Below are 22,057 nucleotides of genomic sequence, written 5' to 3'. Positions count from 1 at the left end.
GCCTTAGATATGTTTTCTCATGCATGCCTCAAAGCAGCAACAAGAGGGAGCTCTTGTTATTACCTCTTTGTTCCACAGGAGAAATCTGGAGCTCAGCAAGGTGAATAAAACTTCCCCGGGTCACACAGCTTACCTGGGGCAAGGTCTTGGTGAAGGCAGGATTCAGTCTCACTAAAGCAATCACTCTCACACCACACTACAGTCTCCCCTTACACCCCCAGTGTCCCAGAGGCGTTTCTAGTCTCCCCCACTCCTCCTAGCCTTGCCCTGGGACGGACCAACCGCAGCCCTTGCCTTTGCTGGAAGTGTCTGTCACGGTCTGTGCCCCTGGCCTGTGCCTCCAGGCCCAGTATCTGGGGAGACAGGTCTGCCATCTAGTGGTCACTGCCTTCCTTTTTCCTCCGAGCTTTTAAAAGAAAGGAAAACGTCGGGAGTTTCCACATACAAGACAGGCCTGCATATTTATAGCATCACACCCTGTAAACAGGAAACTTTTCAGTCTTAGAGAAGGAGCCCAGTAACATAAACATAGCATATTGCCAATGAGTTTCTCCACCCATTCAACAAACAAATAGATATATGTATTGTGTGTGTGTGTGTGTATATCAAATATTCATTCCACTGCGAAGTGTGCTTCCTGAAATAGGGATTTCTTTTGTCTGTATTGCTCGCTAATGAATCTCAAGACCCTAGAACAGTGGCATTTACATAGCAGACATGCCACAAATATTTACTGAAAGTGGAATAAATGACTGCTTAATATTTACTGCATCTTTACTGTATACCAGGCGCTTGATGTGTACGTTTTCTCATTTAATCCTAATGACATCTCGAGAGGTAGGGACTATCAGGATACCCATTTCTTAGATGTGGAGACAGAGGTGCAGAGGGATAAGAAGCTTTCCAGGTTTGGGGAGAACTGGCTTTTGACTCAGATGTTCTGACTTTAGAGACCCTGTGTTTCATACTGTGCGGAGTGCCCCTTGTGTGCCAGGCCTCGTGTGTAGAATTGCCACCGTTTAGACGAGCGGTAGAAATACCTCCTGGGGACCACTTGCCATTCCCCTGCCACGTTTTGTCTTTACTGAGTGAAGCTTCCCTTTCCACAGTGCTGTGACAGCAGTAAACAGAGTGAATTCAGGAAAGGCTGGCTATCCAACGAGTCCCTGTCACTAGCTAGCTCTGTGGCTGTGTCACCTTGTACAGTGGCCCTGAACCTCAGTCAAAGGAGGAGACTGAGTTCGGATCCCTGCCTTCCCTTCCAGCTCCAACATTCAACTGTTCCTGTGACTCCCAGGGAGCCGGATGTGAGTGGAAGACAGAGGACCACTTGTTACTAGGCAACCAGTACCCACCTCACCCATGTTGCCATGGTGATGATGAAAGTCTGGCCGATGGGATTACCAGCTCCTGTTAATTGCATATGAAAGCTGAAGGTCTCCGTCTCTTTCTTGCTTGCTCTCTCCATCTTACTTTCTTGTTCTAGGAACTGTGGAGAGATCTCCTCTCCTCCATCTGCAATGTCCCTGAGGCAGCCATAGTGCAATGGAAAGCAACTAGAAATGGAGACTGGCTGTGCCTCTGAGTAGCTGTGTGACATTGGGCAGGTTACTCGGCTTCTCTGGGCCTCTATTTACCCATTTGGAAAATGAAGGTGTTGGAGTAGTGGTCCCTGTCTAAGGCTCTTTCCGGCTCTCAAATCCTTTTTGATGCCTAGGGAGCATGTCAGGGGAGCAGACCACACTGTTACTAGGCAACCAGCAGGCACCCTGCCCAAGTTGCCTTGGTGACTGGATGCTGGAAGGGAGGGGAGTAGCTGCTGCAGCTCACTGCTTAATTATTTATGAGTGCCTCAAGTCTTTTTTGTTGCTTTCATTGCTAGGGGCTGTGGGGTCACCTTCTCTTCCTCCCTCCTGCCGCCCCAAGCTGTCTGAGTTGCGTGTTACGCAGTGGGAGAGCACATTGGCCTGGATCTCAAGCTACCCACGTTCTAGTCCTGCCTGTGTTATTTCCTAGAGCTGTGGCCTCGGGTAAGTCACCTCACCTCTCTGGGCCTCAGTTTCTCCATTTGTAATATGATGGGTGTGCGTAGGTAATCTCCAAGTTCCCTTTCTACCCTGAAATTATTGGAATTCCTGCTGCCCAGTTGCAAAGTGGGAAAGATGAGGGGAATTTTCCTCATTTATTATCTTCTAAGGGTGATTCTGAAGAGTGATAACAAGAGTTAAGTCTCTTACACATTTCAGACAGGAAGGGAACGAAAGTAATGCCCATTGTTCCCTCCTTGCTTCTCACTTTAGTCATGTTGCCTGACTTCTTTTATTAATCTTAAGGTGATTTAAATTTTATATTTTTTGTATATCACCTGCTTCCAAAATAGATTTGAGGGGTTCACGGTATAAGATGCACACGTGCAACTGGATCATTAACATAAAATAGGAATATATTAACATAAAAATAGGAATGCTTTTTCATTGGTTAATATTGATGTTGTGATGGAACAGCAGATGTCATTTCGAGCATCCTGGAAGCCAAAGCAAAAAGAGAGGGAGGTACATAATTGATATTCAATGAAGACAAATTGCGTGACTGTTCCTAGTTCTAAATTCTGAAAGTAATTTATCAGGTGGTGCATACTGTCTTTTAGAAACTGCAGATAAAACTTTTAAAATATTCCTTTCTTGCTGAGAGTATTGTCACAGAACATAAGGGAGAAGCTAAACTTGACAGTTTGACTAGTTCTAATCAATAGAAAGCAAAAACTCCCTTTCTACCAATGCCTTAGAATTTTATATAAAGATTAAAGATGTCACTAAGTAAATATAAAATTTCAGAATCAGCCATTATTTATAAATCAATTATATATAAATGCATGTAACCATTTGCATGGTAATTTAGCAATGTAATTTAGCAATTTTAGACACAGGCAAAAATTCTTCTTCTCCAAACTTATTCTGAAATAAACTTGTGCAGTTGAGGAAAGACATTAAATATAAAAATGCTTATGGTAGCATTATTTATCAAAGAAAATGACTGCAAACCAAATAAATCTTGAGGGCTAGTGAATTAAATTACATTACTTCTTTAGAATGGATTACTTTGCAGTCCTTAAAAAGAAGTAGATTTATATGTTTTGATATGAAAGTCTTCAAATGTATAATGTCAGTTAAGATAAGGAGGTGCGGCAGTGGTATAAAATGCTTCTATTTCTTTATAAAAGATATAGGTAGTAGGTATACAATTTATATTTGTAGATATATGCCTTTACAGGCATACTTGCATTTTTCCGGAAGGAAACTGTTAACAGTGGTTTCCTCTGGGCAAGAAGACTGATAGCCTTGGGAGGGAAGGAGACTTACTATTCATTTTCTTATTTTTACTATGTGGACCTGTTAGTTTTCCAGCTAGAGAGGCAGTAGAGACTGGCAGTTAGAAGCCTAGACTCTGGAGCCTGAATACGTATGTTCCAATCCTGGCTGTCTCACTAACTGGGTGACCTTGGGGTTAATTTAACTTCTCCACTTCTCATCTATTAAATGTGCTAATAATAGTATCTTCCTCATTGGATTTTGTGAGGATTAAATGAGTTAATAAGGATAAAGTGCTCAGAATAGCTTAAACACTGCCATATATGCATTTTCTGGAAAAAAATAAAAGGAGAAATTAACCAACCCCAAAAATGCATCTAACCGAAAGCGCCCCTTGTATCTCAGAGGTGGAAGGGCTTTTAAATATGTCACTGCTTGCAGCATCATACGTCGTATACAAATTATGTTCGAAGCAGGGATAGCAAAGCAGCGGTTTTGTTTTCATTGTGGTCATTTTAGCAGAACTTGAATACCTTTTAGGGAAGGCACCTACCCTGGGACTCATAACAGGTGTTTACAATGCCTGTGAAACCCCCGAACCCATCTAGTTTTGTAGCTCCTCTTCTAGTCCATCCCAGAGTTGCTCAGGTTAAGAGCGGAATGTATGCTAGGCCACGGAGAAAATCTTTGAGGAGACAGAACTCTACATCCACAGCTGGTAAAGGCCAGAGAGGCACTATCCAGAAATTCAAGCTTAAGGAGGGTGTCCATGTCCACGCCAGTTATGACATGTGTGTTCACATGCCCTCATGCGTCTCCTTTTCTTTTGAAAGAGAGAATGATAGACACTTGCCAAGGGGCGGTGCTAGGAGGCTCAGGAATCTTAATGGCCATAGGGGCTTCCTCCGTATTCAAAGGTGCAGAAAGCGGAGGGCTGGGTTCCTGATGCTCAGTTTCCTCCTCCTTCCTTGTGGGTGCTTTGGGGCAAGTGTGGAGACCTTGGGCTGATTTTGGGCACCCTCATTTAAAGTTGGTCACACTCTGGGCACCTGGTGGCCCCTTCAAATCAGCTGAGTTAGGAAACATGCAAAACTGACCTGTGACAACTTCATCCCCCGGTCAGTGGTCCTGGTTCTGTCTGTCTGACCCTTTCTTTCTGCACTCTTGGGCACTCCAGTCTCTATTCATTTGGCCAGCGGTTCCCCGGGCATCTGTCTCTCACATCCAACTGTGCTTCCATCTGCCCTTCCATCCCTCCACCCCTCCTCCTACCATCTGCCAGCTTTCCCACCCATCCTTCAGACTGCTGGTATGTCTGTCCACCCCTCCTCCCCTCCCACCATGTGGGTCTGAGACTCCATCCACTGGACCATCCATCCCTCCATCCCTCCATCTTTCTGTAGCCCACCCATACGTCTTGCTCACCGCCTGTGTGGCTGCAGAACCCACCGCTTGACCCTTCCTCTGTTCCTCCCACCCCTGTAGCCTGGAATCCGTCCCCGCCGCTGCTCTGCCCTCCCCCAGACCCGCGAGTCCGTCAGTCCCCGCACGCTGGGTCGGTGCCTGCGCCGAATCGGCCCCCCACTCGCGTGGGCAGTGCTTTTGTTCGGCGGCCCCGGGCGGCCCGGCGGCGCGGCTCCAAGGCCGGGCGGGCGAAGGGCCGGGCCAGGGCGGGGCGCGCGCGGGGCGGGGCGGGGCGGCCGTGGCGGGGCGGGCGGGGGCCTGGGTGACTCAGCCGCTGCTCGCCCCGCGGTCCGTGCGTCCGCCGGTCTCGCAGGCGGGGCGGAGAAAATGGCGTTGCCCCCGGCCGCCGCGCCCCCCGCCGGGGCCCGGGCACCGCCGGGGCCCCGCGCCGCCGCCGCCGCCGCCACCGCGCCGCCGCTGGGCCTGCAGCAGCTCTCGGAGCTGCGGCCCGAGCCGGGTGGGATCCCGCTGCACTCGCCCTGGACCTTCTGGCTCGACAGGTGAGTGGGTCGCGGGGCTCGCCACCGCCGCCGTGCGCCCGCCGGGCCTGCGCCGCCGCTTTGTCTCGGGGCCCACCTCCCCCGCCCCGGGCCGGGTGAGCTCGGGCGGCCCGGCCCCCAGCCCCGGGCCCCGGGCGCCGGCCCCGCCGCGCGAGCTCGCGCAGAGCCGGCTCGGAAGCCGAGGGTTTTGGGCCGACGCGAGCGGCTGTCGGGCGGCCTCGCCTCACGGCCGGGAGAGAAAACACGCAGTCGCCAAAGTTTCGGCAGCACTTTTCCTCTTTCTTTCCTTCCGTAGAAGAAACGCCGGCGGGCGGGTATCCTGGCTGGGCAGTGGGAGATGCTGGGCCTGGCGGGGGTGATCGGTCCTCGCTGTAAAGTGAGGCGAGTGATGCTGTCCTGGTCACCCCCCACGGGGCTCTTGGGGAACTCGGGACGCGACCCTCGCCGTGACAGCGCTCGGGAAAGTCGACCAGTCCCCTGGGAAGTGTGCGGAGGTGGTATTACTGTGGCACAACGGGCGCCTACCCCCGTCCACCGATGCAGCCTTTGAATTCTTTCTCATCCACTGGGCGGCTGTTTCTTGAGCACTTACTGTGGACCCACACGCCTGCTAGGCACTGGGGATTCAGTGGTGAGCCGTGCCTCACCTTGTTGGTAAAGTGGGGACAATTATAGCTTTCTCAGGGGACAGCTCAGGTACCTTCTCAGAAATGCTTACATGACTGCCGCATCTAAGTTAGCAGCCCTCCTCCCTCCCTTCACTCATATCCTCCCTGTTTTTCTTCATAAAGTTCATAATGCTACTGAGTTGTGCTGTGTAGGAAACTGTTTATTTTTCCATCTGTCTCAACCCCTCAACATTTCCCCCTCTGTTACGGGCCAGTGAGCAGGAACTTGTGTCTGGCACCTAGTAGGAGCGCAAGAAATTTTTGACAGATGAATAAATGGATGAATTGCAAAGTCCCTTCGTAGTATCTGTCACCCCGCGGGTGCCCAAGGATGACCCTTCAGGGTTGTCCCAAGAGCTTATGGAACTTTTGATGACACTGTAACTCAATGGTTAATTGTTAGGGAGGCATGGGTGTGTCCGTTTGCTGTGAAGTTTACTCAGTAGACGCAAATCTGTTTTTTGTTTGTTTGTTTTGGGGTTTTTTTTTGTTTTTGTTTTTTTTTTGCCTTACACGGGCTTCTCACTGTTGTGGCCTCTGCCGTTGCGGAGCACAGGCTCCGGACGCACAGGCTCAGCGGCCCTAGCGCACAGGCTCAGCGGCCATGGCGCACGGGCCCAGCCGCTCCGCGGCATGTGGGATCCTCCTGGACCGGGGCACGAACCTGTGTTCCCTGCATCGGCAGGCGGACTCTCAACCACTGCACCACCAGGGAAGCCCACAAATCTGGTTTTTAAAAGCGTTGCGTAAAATACCTGCAAGAATTTTAAAAAGTGAGATTCATCTTTTCTTAGGGAGACAAGCTCATTCCTTTCTTCCTGTTGGAATTAGCACCGATACAAGAACTGGCACTTGGAGTCGTTGTCTTTTCTGGGGACACAGAGAAGTTGGGGGTGGGTAAGATACAGTGAGTCTGTTGGGTTTTTTTTATTTTTAATATTTTCACTTTCGTTATGAGATGCTAGGAGCGTTTTACTGTCAAAACAAGAATGGTTTTGGCAAATTGTAGCAGAATGAAATCATGTGTGTCTTTGTTTTCAAAGGTGTGTTGTAATTGCTATTACCTGGTATCTGTTTTCAAGGTGTTAAATCTGGACCTCTGGACCATTGGATACTGGTGGGCTGCTGGAAACAGTATCAACAGAATGTGTTTATAAACAGGTTAAAAATTAGTCTCCTTACAGGCACAACATTTTTAAGAATGGTCTAAGATACTAATACTATATAGCAACACAACTTTTAAAGAATATCTGGTATCTTTTTTTTTGGAAGCATAGTTGATGTATAATATTATGTAACTTACACAGTGTACAATATAGTGATTCATAATTTTTAAAGGTTATACTCCATTTATAGGTATTATAAAATCTTGACTCTATTCCCTGTGTTGTAAATATATCTTTGTAGCTTAACACAACTTTTAAAGAATATCTAATATCTTTTAAGTGAAAACCACGGTAACTCCAGTGAAGACAGACTATAGCCTTCCTACTGTGTGTTTGCACATTTTTGTTCTCTGAAAGCCAGTAATCAAATGAAACATGTTACTGCCACCATGTCCAAATCTTCAACAGAAGTGGCTGTATTAATTTAGAAATAATATTTAGCTCCAGCATTGCACATATGAGTTCATTTTGCCTGACCCGTCATCCCATAGCTACTATTGAACTTTCTCCACTTCTCTGGAGATGCAGGGTGCCCCTCTTTCCCTCGGAGTTGTGAACACACTGTGTTCTAGAAGTTCCCTTGTATCTTTTTTCCCCCCCAGAGAAACAAGATTGTAGAGAGGGTGGTAAGGCTCTCAGGAGAGCCCTCCAAGGGCAGCCTTCACCTCAGGTAGCTGCTGTCTGCCGCCGATGACGTCAGTCTTGAGAACCACACCATCCAAAGGTCTCCTGCTACTTGAAAGTCTTTGGCACCTGCCTCTTGGCCTGTCCTACCTTCCAGCCTACTCTGTGACGGTGAACAAATGTTCTAGCCTCACTAGGCCTCACTTGCATGGTTTGTGAAATGGGAATAAATAATCATAGGATATTCTGAGGGCTACATGAGCGCTATGAATGTAAAATACCAACAAGTGTCCTAGCATAGAATACGTGTAAATGCTAACTACTAAAATTATTATCCAGTGCTCCCTAATTACCACCCGCTCGCCCATCAGTGGTTCCCCAGAGCAACTTGTCTGAATTCAGTGTGAGGAAGCCAGCATCCTAATTTATTTCCGTCATGGATGAATTTGAGAGTCTCCCCAGTAGAGTTATTTGCAGTTTCAGTAGTAAACTCCAGTAAGTCTTTATTTGTTGTTTTGTTTTTTAATTAGACTTTATGGCTAAGGATTCAAACATCTGGGGGATAATTTTGGCGGGGGGTGTAGGAGGAAGAGTTTTCCTCCCTTTTCTGGCTCTGTAAAACTCGGACCTGTCTTTATTCTTGGAGGCCACTCTTGTTTGTGTGCCTCTGACTGCTTTGTTTTCATCTCATGATGACCCTCCCCTGTCCTCTTAAGTTTTATCCATGGGCTCAGTGCTCAGGCCTCTTCTCTTGTTCCCAGCCACACCAGTGATCTCATCCAGTCACAAGGCTTTCAGCTGCGTCTGTACACTGGTGATTCCCAAAACCTTGCACTCACGCATCCAGCTCCTCCTCTCCGTCTCCATGTGGATGTCTAATACACATCCTTACTCAACACGTGCCAAACCACTTCCTCGGCTGCCCTCCCCACCTTGTCTCCTTCGTCTGTGTCATCTCAGACCAGAGCAGTTTACAGCCACCCCATCCTTCCAGTTGTTCATCGCCCCCCCCCGCAAATCTTGGAGTCATCTGTGATTCTCTTCCTCTTCCTCCTTACCTCCCCCCCTTTTCTATCCCCTTCCCCATCCTTCTTCCTCCTGGTACATCCGTTAACAACAAATGCTATTGATTCTACGCTCAAAATGCATCTAGCATCCAATGTATTCTCACCACCTGCATCCCAGACCCTGGACCACACCACATCTGTCACCTGGATGAAGGCAAGAGCATCCTAACTGCTCTCCCTGCTTCTGCTCTTGCCCCATACAGTTCATTCCCATCACAGCAGCCAGAGCGGTCCCTTGAAATACCACAGTTCAAACATGTCACTTCTCTGCTCCCGGGTCCTCTGCGAGCAAAAGCCAGAGTGCTTATCGTGGCCCGTGAGACTCTGCAGCATGTCCTGCCCCCGCCTGGTACACCTTTCTCCTGCTGTCTCTCTGTCACTCTCCCTACTGCACATGCCCTTCTGGCTTGCTGGACCCCTTGCTCTTTCTCCATCATCCTAAGCATGGGCCTTTGCCACTGGGGGTCCTTCCTCCTGGGATGCTCTTCCCTCAGTCATCTGCTAGGTCTGCGCTTCCCTAACTTCCAGTCTCTGCTTGAATGTCATCGTCTCAGCGAGACCTTCCCTGACCATTGATAGAAAATGACCCGCATCTCCTGACACATTCCCCGAGGCCCTGCTCCTGCTTTGTTGTCTCTGTAGGGTTAGCACTGTTCGTCTGTCGTCTCTCACCAGAATGTACACTTCCCAGGGTTCTTTTCCCCGCCACTCTGTCCTCAGCTCCTAGATCAGAGCCTAGGACAGCTCAGCCCACACTAAATATTTAGGGGGCTCTTGAATTCTACCCACAGTGACTTTCCCTTCTGTGGCGGCTGATTTTACTCTAATTATCAGTTGCAAATCTGCATCCTAGCCCTGACCCCTCTCCTGAGTTCTGGACACACATCACCTACCCGGTTACGGTCAACACCACCACCATCCTACCTGGAGTCCCCTTCTGTCTCACGTACTCTTCCCTGTCCAGCTCTGTACTTGACGTTGCTCCAAGGCTAAGCCGTCCCGTCCTCTCCGTGTCCCTCCCTCTGCACATCCTGGGCCCCTCCAGCTCCTGTCACACTCTCTAGCGTCCTGCTCCCAAGCTTGTCTCTCCCCAGGCCTCCCCGACCTGGGCTCACAGCTTAGCTTTCTACACTACGCCTGGTCTCGTCGTTCCAAAACTCCCCTGCCCCTCTCCTCTGCCACGGCAGTGCATTTTTTTGACTCTGTCTCTCACCACCTAAGGGTGCCTCTGTTATGGGGTTGTGTGCTCCAGCCAGGTGGAATTGTGGGTCTGCACCCCTACCTTTACCAGCAGCTCTGACTGACTTTTGTGGTAGAAACTTCTGTATTGCTCTTTTTAATCTGAAACCTACCTCCTTTTCAGCTTCACCACCTATGTCTCCCCAACTCCATTATACCGCTCAGTTGGCCCATTCTCTCTGGTAACAACAGCAAATGCCTGGCCCTTCTGTTAGATAAACCATGGACTTGCCAGCCTCTGAGGTTTGTCTTGTGAAGTTCCTTCTGCTCGGGTTGCCCTCCTCCCCTTCGTCTACCTAAAAAGCTGCCACACATCCTTCGAGGCCTTCTTGAGTTGCCACGTCTATAATTGTCCTTCAAAGCGCTTGGCCCAGGCATGATTAAGCCCACCTCCTTTGTGGTCCTGCCGCATCTTTATAGCCTGTATTTGTATTAAGGATCGTTAATTCCTCCTCCCTCGCTCATGACCACGAGACACGTAACTGCCTCGTGTCTGCTCCCGGAGTGCGCCTTGGTGTGCAGAGGAGGTACCTAGTGAGTGTTTGTGCTCTTGTGTTTTGAATTGCAGAGGTGGGCCCTCACTACATTGCCCACCGACCCCACCCCATCAGGACTTAGCTCCGCCCAGTCAGCGTAAAAAAATACAGGCTCCTGTCCCTGCCCCAGACCTGCTCCATCAGACCTCCGGGGTAGAATGTGCATTTGTAACAAATGCCTCAGGTGCCAAAACTTCTCAGTTACTGCTCTGCTTGTTGGTGAGATTAACGGAACATATTAGTTGCCAGTCACTGTTGTAGGTGCTGAGAGTGCGAAGATGACAACATGGGCCTGGGCCTCCCAGGAGGTTACACGCCATCTGCTTCAGTGGCATCAGTGAAGAGTTCAGCCAGGTACTGCATTCTAGAGGGACCCGCCTTCCAGGGTGGAGTACGTTCAAGTGTGTTCCAATGGTGTCTCCATAAGAACGCGTCTCATGGAGGCGGGGTGGGACCAGGCTTGACAGAGAGGATCCGCAAATCATCCTTGTTCATCCCAGAGTGACCTGCTGGGTCTAGGTGAGGGCAGGGGGCTGCATGGAAGGCCGTAGGTGACAGGGAGAAAGTGGCTGGAGTTTCGACTTTCCTATCCTTTTTCCCCATTCTTGCCTTTCTGAACCCACGAGCTCTGTTAATGGCCAGGATTTTATTTTTTGTAAGAGGCAAAGGGGTTCTGGCTACTTCAGGCAGGGAAAGGCCCTGACCTAGGGGATCACAGCCTGTCCAACTGTGGGTCAGTAGCTGCTTCCTACAGACAGGCCTAAAGGTCCTAAACGTCCTCACTCAGAAAGCTTCCTAGTCCTTACCTGATACTAGCTTCTCGAAAATACATTTTCCTGCTTTCAGGATTACAGAGGCCATTTCCTTATTTCCAAACCTAAGACAGCTGGCAAGACTTCAGTGACCTGGCCCTTCTTAGTTCCATTGTCAGCTCTGGAACACTGTTAACACTTCTCTTTCACCCAGCCTCTGTGTACTAAAGGATTAATTAGATATCGAGATGAAAAGAGTCCCAGTTGCTACCGGCAAGGAGCTCACAGGCCAGGAGTGACAATAGACAAGAGAAGGGAAAAAATTCAAAATCTATTAAACCTGCAAAAATAAAGCATTTAGACAGTTTCAATAGATGCACTGTTAAATGTTATGAATAGGCCCTGGCCCGTTTTTGCAGGTGAGCCTTTCTCAGACAGGAAGCTGGTGTAGCCACAAGCCACAGATCTATTTAAAAGCGATTAAAATGAAATCATCTTTAATGGAGTGACTGATATACAAGGCACCCCCTTCATCAAGTATCTGGGCTTGTGCAGATTTTCTCTGTGGCAGCTGAGCCTGATGTTAGTAAATTCAAGAAGACGACGGGCTTTTAGGAGACGTATCCCTGGCTTTAAAATTTTCCCCGTTTAGGTTATTCTCTTGGCTGAAATGAACTGATCTCTCATATAAGGTGAAGCCATCATTCGTTTTTTCACCAAACGTTTATTGTGTGCATGTGCCCTGGGCATGTCTATCCATAACTTGGCTATCCTGTAACATACGTGAAGTTTTACACATTTTTTTTCACTTTAACCTATTAGTGTTCACAGCTGTTTACTTCAGTGCACCGGGCACTAGACTGGAGCTGTACGTAATTATCCACAGAGTCCTCACAGTGCTGAAGTAGGCCGCACCAGCAACATTTTACACATGGGACAGCTGAGGCGCGGACAGGTAACTGGCCTGCGGTCACACAGCTAACATAGAACAGAAACGGGATTTGGAGTAAGGACTGTGTGACCCCAGAAAGCACTGGCATCCCTCACCCCAGTGAACACTGCTTCCCCGTGCATATGAACAGTGAAATGGGACACGGTTCTCCCGTATTTCATATCCTCAAATATGGGAGCTGGGCAGGACTTGAGAGGTCATCTGGACCTGCCACTGAATTTCTCAAATAAGGAAACTAGGGGCCAGTGTCACAGGAGATAATTAAGCCAAATTGGCAGAGAAAAAGAGAGCCCCGCCTAAAACCCATGTTCAAGTGCCTTTATAGGATTGTCCTTCACATTTAATGATAACCTCGTCTTAATCATCTCTTTGGGTGATGAAAAAAATGCATCTGTGAAAATGATGATTTTTTTTACATTTTTCTGATGATGCTGTCTATATTCCATTAGCTCTTATTTCCCATTTCTTATGGTGATTTGCTTTACATGATATAAATCAACAAACCTCAAACTTTAATGTATAGACAAATCACCTGGGATTCAGCAGGTGTCAGGCGCGGCCTGGAGACTCTGCAGTTCTAACAAGCTCCCAGGTAATGCTGCTGCTTGGTGGAATATAAGTGGCAGGGATGTGGGCAGGGTTTGGGGAAACCTTTTCAGCTTCTTTCCTTTGTAGGAAGCATCTCCAGAAATCCAGGTCCCTCGTAAGTGTTGCTGTGGTTTGCTAAGGAATGGTTAAGATAATTTCTGAGGTACCGACAAAGGCATCTGTCCCCAGGAATTTTATTCCTGAGCTTAGCCTGCAGCACCCAGGTGAGGTTTAATGGAGAAGGCGCATTTGGACTGTTGGGAAGTCAGGGTTGAGGGTTGCAAGGTGCAGGCGAGCTGAGAATGTATTTGGGGCCGCGCTGTGTTCGCAGCACCAAGCAGGGTAGGGTGTCCTGCTGGAAGTGGTTAGTTCAGGCTCCTGACAAAGAGCCAGGCTGCCAGGGACCCTTGGTTCAAGTACCAGCTCTCCTGTTAGCCAACTGTGAGCCTTTGGGCAAGTCGCCACCCTGAGACTTAGTTTGCTTATCTGCAGAGTGGGGTTGCAGCCGTTATTTACCTCACAGTGTTTGATTAACGATGCATGCATGTAGCACACGCTGTGTGATCTTTTCACCTACTGGGAGCACAGTAAGTATCTCTTGAATAAGAGAGAGGAAAAAAATGCTTTGAAGCGTCTCAGACTCAAATTGAGCTAAATGAGTTCTGTCTTGGCAAGATTCTCAGGAACCTGCTTTAATGAATAGATAAAGATGATTTGTAAACAACACATTGAATTATTGCATGCAAATGGTGGTTACGTGCCTGGAAACCGTTTAAGTTGAATAGTTGGTCTAACTTATTGAACTTCCTGCGTTCTCCTAATTCCCCAAATGAAAAGGGATTTTAACCAGTTTTGCATAGAGAATCTTAAGATGCATTTGCTCTAATTCCGTGATTAAGTTGAAGACACACAGGGGGAACTATAAAGCTGGACTTGGGGATTTTGTAACATTAAGAGTTCCCCTGACATCTTACACTAATCATCTACTTGGCAGACCTCGGAGGATCCCTCCCCACTCCTGCCTTAACCATAACAGCTTCTGGATTCGCCAGGTCCAAGTGGAAGCAGCTCCTGGAAGCTGTGGCCTTAAGCCCCGAGAGACTGGCACTGGATGGGCTTTCTTTCCTGAGGATGGACCCAGGGGTTTCTCAGCGCTGTGTCACTCTCACAGACTTCTTGGGATTTTTGCCCTCGGTCCCACAGATTAGAAAATGTGCTCGGTGTCTCTTAGTTGTGATGGCTTCCCCCTCTGTTCCTCTTGTGCTCTTGCTGCTGCCGCTGGTGACGACAGCCACTGTTGCTTGTTAGATGCCAGTTGCTGTGTAAATACTTTATGCGCCTTAGCTCTTGCAGTCTAAGTAGGGATAGAGACCATTCTCAGAAAGGGGAAGCGAGGGTCAGGAGAGTCAGGCCTGTCACACAGCGGGTGGCTGGCAGAGCTGGAACTCAGTTCTGTCGATTTCAAAGACCATCCTCTCAAGCCCTCTGCTCTCCTGCCTTCCTGCCACAGCCCAGCTTGGCTTTTGTTTGGTAAATTATCTTCCTCTCATGTCCAGCCTCAGAAAATGATGACCTGTAAATGCGTTCTTCCCGAATTGTGTTCCTTGTATCACGTTTTGGGGTATCGTTATTGCCAAGGGTTCTGGTGGCGTCTAACCCTGTCCCGCGTCTCTGCTTCTCCCCCCCAGCCCCTGCCCCCCCCAGGCAGTGTGGCTAAATGGGTAGTGGTGGTGGAGGAGAGAGTGAGTGGCAAGGGCAGTGGATGGGCCCAAGGATGGAGTAGATAACCTAAGAAGGGCTGAGAGGGGGATTTGGCGGAAGATGTGCTACCTGTGACCACCCATGCTCACAGTGACTGCTTGGTGTTTTACTGAGAAGCGTCCTCATCCAAGAGGAAGATTGTGGGCATCAGAGCCAGAGAGACCAAGGAAAGAACCCAGATCTGCTCCTCAAAAACACGCTCACTGAGTTTGGTTCCTAGTCTGTAAATGGAGATAATGATACCAACCTCGCAAGCTTGCTGTAAGGATTAGAGATCTATATGCAAACCCCTCTCATATAGTACGTGCTCAGTAAAAGGAAGCCATTACTATATTACTATCATTAAATCAGAGGGGAAACTCCTAGTGGAACAATTCAAACTCCTTAACCTGATCCACCAGGAGGCGTTTCTTGTTCCACTGCTGTGTTCCCAGCTCCAGCTGTGTCCTGTGAGAGGGTGACATAGTATTCAAAGAATGTGAAAGTAGGTCCTGATTCCTTGGTTCTGTGATTGTCCACAGCTTTGGCCGTATAGCCTTCCAGGAGTGGACACATTCAATGTTATATTACTGGTATATTCCTCCCTCAACTTTCTCTCACACTTCCTGCCTCCCAGGCCAACAAAGAGGAACCTAAACATTGTTTCTTTGCCTTCAGGAATCTGGGAAATTCAGAGAGGCAGGGGTGCCAGTTCTAGAGCATACGCTTCATGAGGACGAGGGCTTCGTCTCGAATGAACACTGCTGTCTCCTCGTCAGCTAAAAGAGGTGTGCGATGGATCTTTGGTGGTTAAATAGACGATAGGTCTTCTTAGGCTGTTTGTTGCACGTATACGGCAGGGTGTCTCAGCATGGACTCTTGCCATTTTGGACCTGATCACCCTCTGTTGCGGGTGCTATCCTGTCCAGCCCTGGCTTCTGCCCACTCGATGCCAGCAGCACCCCTCAAGTGGTGATAACCAGAAATGTCTCTGGATATTGCCAGATGTCTTCTCCTCAGAGGCCCCATCACCTCTACCTAGATGAGCACCCTTGGTCTGCAGAGAGAGGTTTGGTTAGGGTTCCGTTGAGAGGTTTGGGTGTGTAACATGAAGGAAGTCAAAAGATTTTTTTAAAGATGTGAGAATGTACTGTATGTGTGATACCAGTAAAAAAAAAAAAAAAAAAAAAAAAGTCTCTTTCATTGAAATCCACTACACACACTTCCCTCCCAGTTGCTGCAAGTATCTGTTAGAGGAACAGGGAAGAGAGGGTTGCCGGCCGCCTGCTTCCCGGGGCTGCAGCTTTGCCAGCAGCTGCCCACACTGCTACTTTAAGAAACAGTAACTGTAGATGGTACAGTTCGCTGTTGAATCAGCAAGTCCAGTACAGACTGACCTGTTTACAAGGCAGATCACTTACGAATCTCGGCTTGTTTTCCCTTTTAAAATCGATTTTGTGGATATGGCCCAGTTCTGTTTGCTAAGGATGGCTGAGGTTCAGGCACGAGGTATAGGCTTTTTAGTGTTTTCTAGTGACTGTCTGGATCACATTTGGCTTGCAGGAGAATGGCTTTCCTTGCGCTGGCCAAGCCAGCCAACGATTCACTACTGTCAGAAGTTCCGACAGTATTTTTCTTACTTTGACACCTGGATATACATAAAACTGTCCAGCATCTGGAAGGAACCTTGAAAATTAGAGAATCCAACCTCCTTCATTAAGAAATGAGGCAACTCATGGCACAGGGAGATCACCTTGGTGCTTTGCGACCACCTAGAGGAGTGGGCTAAGGAGGGTGGGAGGGAGGGAGATGCAAGAGGGAGGAGATATGGGGATATATGTATATGTATAGCTGATTTACTTTGTTATGCAGCAGAAACTAACACAACACTGTAAAGCAATTATACTCCAATAAAGATGTTAAAAAAAAAAAGAAATTAGGCAAGTCATTTTCCATAGAAGCTGACACATTTCCTTTCAAACACCAATACATCAGCATCCTACGATGTTAAGCAGAATAGAACTATTGTTGAGCGTGATCCTGTTGGTTTTAGTGAGGACCTTCTCTGCCTTGATCTGATGGAAAGACTATTCGAAGAATATAACGTGGGCACAATCTTGTATTAAAAGTAGGATTCAGCAAAAACGGCCGCCTTGATGAGAACACACCAAGAGTCAATTATAAAACTCCATTAAAAAATGTAAGCGTGTAGGGGCTTCCCTGGTGGCGCAGTGGTTAAGAATCCGCCTGCCAACGCAAGGGACATGGGTTCGAGCCCTGGTCCGGGAAGATCCCACATGCCGCAGAGCAACTAAGCCCGTGCGTCACAACTACTGAGCCTGCGCTCTAGAGCCAGCAAGCCACAACTACTGAAGCCTGTGCGACTAGAGCCTGCGCTGTGCAACAAGAGAAGCCACCGCAATGAGAAGCCCACACACTGCAATGAAGAGTAACTCCCTGCTCGCCGCAACTAGAGAAAGCCTGCGTGCAGCAACAAAGACCCAACGCAGCCAAAAATAAATGAATAAATAAATAAATTTATTTTTTTTAAAAAGTGTGTATATGGCTTGACTGGACAGTTTAGCAGTGAGGGGTAAAGAGCAGGAAGTCTCAGGTCACCTGTCTGCAAATCAGGTTTTTGTGTCCTGAGGCCACACCTTATCAAACCTCTTTAGGCACTGGGCTGCTTGGCTGTAAAATGGTAAGAAGTAATAATGACATCTGAATACGCAGGCTTGCGAGGATTCAGTGCTGTGATGAAGGTGACTTGCTGAGCACACAAGCAAGAATTCAGTCGATGCACGTCAGCCCCTGGCAATGTTGTCCTACGAAGCGCTGCCTCCTTGTTTCATGCTAGAACCCTTCTTGGACTCTGGAGACTACAGAGGTTTCTTCAGAAACCTAGAGCAGTGAAACTGAACAGACCTAAATGACTTTGTATAATTGTCTGCTGCACTAGAATATGAGTAAAAGACCAGAACGTGGAGACAGAGGCATTTAAAAAGAGGCATATAAAGCAAAGGTTTATCAGTGATATTTTTTTCTGGGTGAAATGGTGGTATTCTCATGTTTTATTTGCTTAAATTGACATGTTGTATGAGGTGAACACAAATTATACTCATGCTAAACCGTCATAAATTGAATGGTAGCCTTAAAAATTAGTAAAAATTCGGGCTTCCATGGTGGCACAGTGGTTGAGAGTCCGCCTGCCGGTGCGGGGGACGTGGGTTTGTGCCCCGGTCTGGGGGGATCCCACATGCCGCGGACCGGCTGGGCCCATGAGCCATGGCCGCTGAGCCTATGCGTCCGGAGCCTGTGCTCCGCAACGGGAGAGGCCACAACAGTGAGAGGCCCGCGTACCGCAAAAAAAACAATTAGTAAAAATTCAAAATACACAGTTTTAAAAATGAAAAAGTGCAACGGACATTTCCTACCTTTGGATCCTTATACCACCCTGTCCCCCAACCCCATTAGGGAAAGAACCCTGTCTGTATTCTGCTATATGCTTTGGGCAGCCAGCGGTATATCTTCTGGGCATATTTGGTGGAGAGTCAGCTAACCTCTTCAAAGGAAGAAAAGTCGGTATTAGAATAAATGCCAGTAGATTTTCATATAAAGGCAATAGACTGTTCATGTGAAAACCTACTCAGAAAAGGTTAAGGTTTGGGGTTTTTTTGTTTAGTTTTTTCCCCCAATCCTTTTGTAATTTAAACCCCCCAGACAGCATAAAACCTGTATCAAATAGCAAATTAGTATTTATGTAAGTCAATACTGTAGTTCCCGGGGCAGTCCAGAGAGAGCGACGGATGCATCGTGGGTCAGACGCCACCGTCGCAGGTGCTGACCCAGCGCCTCGCTCTTCATCACGTTCTGCAACGTAGCTACTTGAGGCTTCGGGTCTGGCGGCAGAATGCGGTCCTGGTGGTTATTGTGGGTTTGCGTTTGTCAGACAACGTCCGGCACACTCATAATAACTAGAAAAGAGTTGTAAACCTGGTGCTTTGGGGAAGATTGATTTATCAGACTCCACCTGCTCGACAGGGTCCCTTGTTTGCCTCCACACTAGTCCGTAATTATGCCTCCTTGTGACCTCCAGGCTAGGGAGCGGTGTTCAGAAATGGGTTTTTTATATCAGGTTCAACACCCAGGTCCATAATTCCGGGACTGTAGTCTGCAGAGCTCCGCCCCTGGTGTCTGACGCTTGCCCCAAACCTGGGCCTAGCCCTCTGCGCTGCCATCCCCTGGGCCTGGGCCTAGCCCTGTGCACTGCCCTCCCCTGGGCCTGGGCCTAGCCCTCTGCGCTGCCCTCCCCGGGCCTGGGCCTAGCCCTCTGCGCTGCCCTCCCCTGGGCCTGGGCCTAGCCCTGTGCGCTGCCCTCCCCTGGGCCTGGGCCTAGCCCTCTGCGCTGCCCTCCCCTGGGCCTGGGCCTAGCCCTGTGCGCTGCCCTCCCCTGGGCCTGGGCCTAGCCCTGTGCGCTGCCCTCCCCTGGGCCTGGGCCTAGCCCTGTGCGCTGCCCTCCCCTGGGCCTGGGCCTAGCCCTCTGCGCTGCCCTCCCCTGGGCCTGGGCCTAGCCCTGTGCGCTGCCCTCCCCTGGGCCTGGGCCTAGCCCTCTGCGCTGCCCTCCCCTGGGCCTGGGCCTAGCCCTCTGCGCTGCCCTCCCCTGGGCCTGGGCCTAGCCCTCTGCGCTGCCCTCCCCTCCACCTCTGAGCTGGCTCAGTTTTGTGCACATCTCTCGCCAGGAAGCTCACCATCTTGAGGTCCCCTGGGGACTGTGTCTCGGAGGGTCAGTGGCTGGTGGAGAGCATTCCTTTTACAGATTCCAGGCCCTGGTGGGTCAGCTGTGAGCTGGTGCTTGCCGCTCACCGCCAGCCTCTTAGTCCTTACAGCCAGACGTGGGGCTGTCAAGCATTACTTGAGTTTTTCAACCTGAGGCCTGAGGTAGCTGGACCCCAACCTTCCTGAGCAAGACCTGCTAATTCAGTATAGGGAGAAAGGAAAGGTAGCAAGGATGGGGAGGCCTCACTTCTGCAGATTGAAGACACCACGTCCTGTTACCCCCAAACCCAGGACATGGTGCTGGGTGAAGCCATTCTCAGTGGATGGCGCTTCTGGTGAATGAGCTGGTAGTATGTTGCCATCTAGTGGAACATATGGCAAACTAAAGATTAATATACTCTGACCGCAGAGTTCAGCAGAGCTAATTAAATCAGCCCGAGAAAATAACTGAAAGTATTTTCTCAAGGCAGGTGATTTGGAAACACGTGCAAATTCAAGTGAGGCGGAGGGTGACTTTTAGTAATCATGTTTTCTTAAAGTTGGCAAAAGGTCACCCAAGAGTTCTTGAATATTTACCACCAAGGAAGTAACAAATTTTTCAGACATGTAACCAGGTCAAGACCCTGCATTGTCATTGTCATCTATACAACATGCCCAGTTTCCTAGCCAGGGTCCTAGGCCCAAAAGCCTTGGCTATCACATGGTTATTTTTATATTTTTTAAAATGTGATTTTAAGGTTTCCAGTGTCTTTCTTACATTTCCAGTTTTCCTGTTAAACTTCCACAGGATAAATATGCTTATTTTTAGGAGACGCGAGCACCTGACTTGACAAAGTAGGAGTTTCCCGTTTTAAATTCTAACTAGCATCCCAGCAGTGTCCGCTTCTGTGGTTTCAGACCTGACTTGTGTGAAGACCTGCAGACTTACATTACACTGTGAAATGTTTCACGAACACTGAAACATTTTCCTTGTTTCTTTGCTCTTTTGCTTCTGTTTGCTTAGATCCCTCCCTGGTGCCACAGCAGCTGAGTGCGCATCAAATCTGAAGAAAATCTACACAGTACAAACGGTACAGGTAAGATCAAGAAACCTGCTGTTCGTGGGACGGTTAATCATCCAACCTGAGACCTGTGCTGTGCTGGCAGCGCCCACCCGGGGCTGTGCCCTGACCTCAGCTCACATGCCCACTCTGGCAGAGCAGCCCTCGGCCACATCTACCCCAAAGGCCAGCTGAGCACATGCCCGAGTGGCCTGCTCTTCTCTTGGTGACGTGTGGAACCTTATCGTCTCCCAGACCCTCGTGACTCTGGTGTGGTTTTGACGATATCACTGTGTGTCCTCATTTAAGCACCAGCTTGGCCGCTCCCTCTCTGGGCTCTGTTTGCCATCGGTGAGAAGCCCTGGTACCACCTGCAAGCTTACTGAAAGTCACAGGGCAGGATAGTGTTGAGCCTGAAAGTGGAAGGTCTCGGACCCATGTCCTGCTCCACGTTCTCGGACCCATGTCCTGCTCCACGTTCAAATTCCATCATCCTAAGCTGGGCAGGGATCAGCCCTTTAATTTGTGTAAGACTGGTGTGATGGTAGCCCCTGCCTCCATGGGTGGGTCTGAGGACCGAACGAGATGATGTCTTTATCAGGCTTAGCAGGAGACCTGATACATGGTAGGTTGTCAGCAAATGTAAGCTCTTAGATCTCTTAGTTCTTTCTCTACCCAACTCTTAGGATGAACGTTAAAAAAACAAAACAAAACAAAACAAAACCTGGTTTATTTAGTTGATCACATTACTGTTTTCTTCCAAAGCAAATTCTATCAAGTTTCTCCCCCTCCATTTTTGTACACTCGATAAGCCTGTTAAGGCTGCTTCATACTTGCATTGACTATGTGTCCTGAATTTTCCAGAAGGGCCAGTTTTAAATTGTGTGTTCTACCCTTGAGTCTTTTAATGTGTTAGAAATTCCAACAGATCGGTGTCTCTTCGGCAGCCTCTCACTTGCACAGGAGTTGCGCAGAGATCTTCTTTCAGACACTTCTCCCAGTATCTGGTTCAGGAAATTTAGTACTCATGGTTATGCAGCCCCAGGAATCTGATTGTAAAGTGCCTCGTGTGGCCACAGAGGGCCCTAAGCCGGGTGTAAAGACGCGGTCCCTACCACAGGCTGTCTCTGAACTATTTGAGAAAATGACCTAAGCGTGTGGAGAGCAGAATAACAGTGCTGTTGTAAATAAGCAGTCAGTGCCAAGTACAAGCAGTGTCACAAGACAGCACGTGGGCCACCGTCCAGAGGGACAGATGCTCTCAGAGTCCAGGAATGGGTCCCCTTCACTTCTCCCCGTGGTGACATGATGGACCTTTTTACCTCTTCCCAGCATTGCTGTGTAAACCTCAGAGCACTTGATTCTAAAGCCTGTCCGCATGTAGAAGTTCTTAGAGCCCACTGATTTTTTTTTTTTTTGAGGTCCTCATTAGACTTTTCCCATGCTATTGTGACATTGGATCCACATCACAACTGTGCCTGGGTTTCCAGGAAGACGTTGGTAAAGTTACACCGAGGGATTAGTTTGTTTCCCTGCCCCTGTGTGATGACAACAGAGCATCGGTTGAGCCTTGGTATCTGGCAGCAAGTGACATAGGGTCTTCAGGGACCAATTTAAAGTACCCAGGCCGGCACATA

General features: G+C 48.8%; 1 protein-coding gene across 1 annotated transcript in view; it reads left to right on the top strand.

Annotated features, from left to right (window-relative positions):
- Positions 1 to 5,084: 5,084 nt before the first annotated feature.
- The window catches only part of EIF4E3 (eukaryotic translation initiation factor 4E family member 3), a 39,265-nt gene continuing 22,292 nt past the window's right edge, over positions 5,085 to 22,057 (top strand). The window contains exons 1-2 of the mRNA XM_079933016.1: positions 5,085 to 5,272; positions 20,384 to 20,456. Coding sequence (XP_079789142.1) covers positions 5,100 to 5,272; positions 20,384 to 20,456 — 246 coding nt within the window. The 5' untranslated portion in view covers positions 5,085 to 5,099. The remainder of the gene's footprint in view (positions 5,273 to 20,383; positions 20,457 to 22,057) is intronic.

This window comes from Stenella coeruleoalba (assembly GCF_951394435.1).
Source record: "Stenella coeruleoalba genome assembly, chromosome: 10".
NCBI lineage: Eukaryota > Metazoa > Chordata > Mammalia > Artiodactyla > Delphinidae > Stenella > Stenella coeruleoalba.
This window is presented reverse-complemented; position numbering and strand designations above follow the sequence as displayed.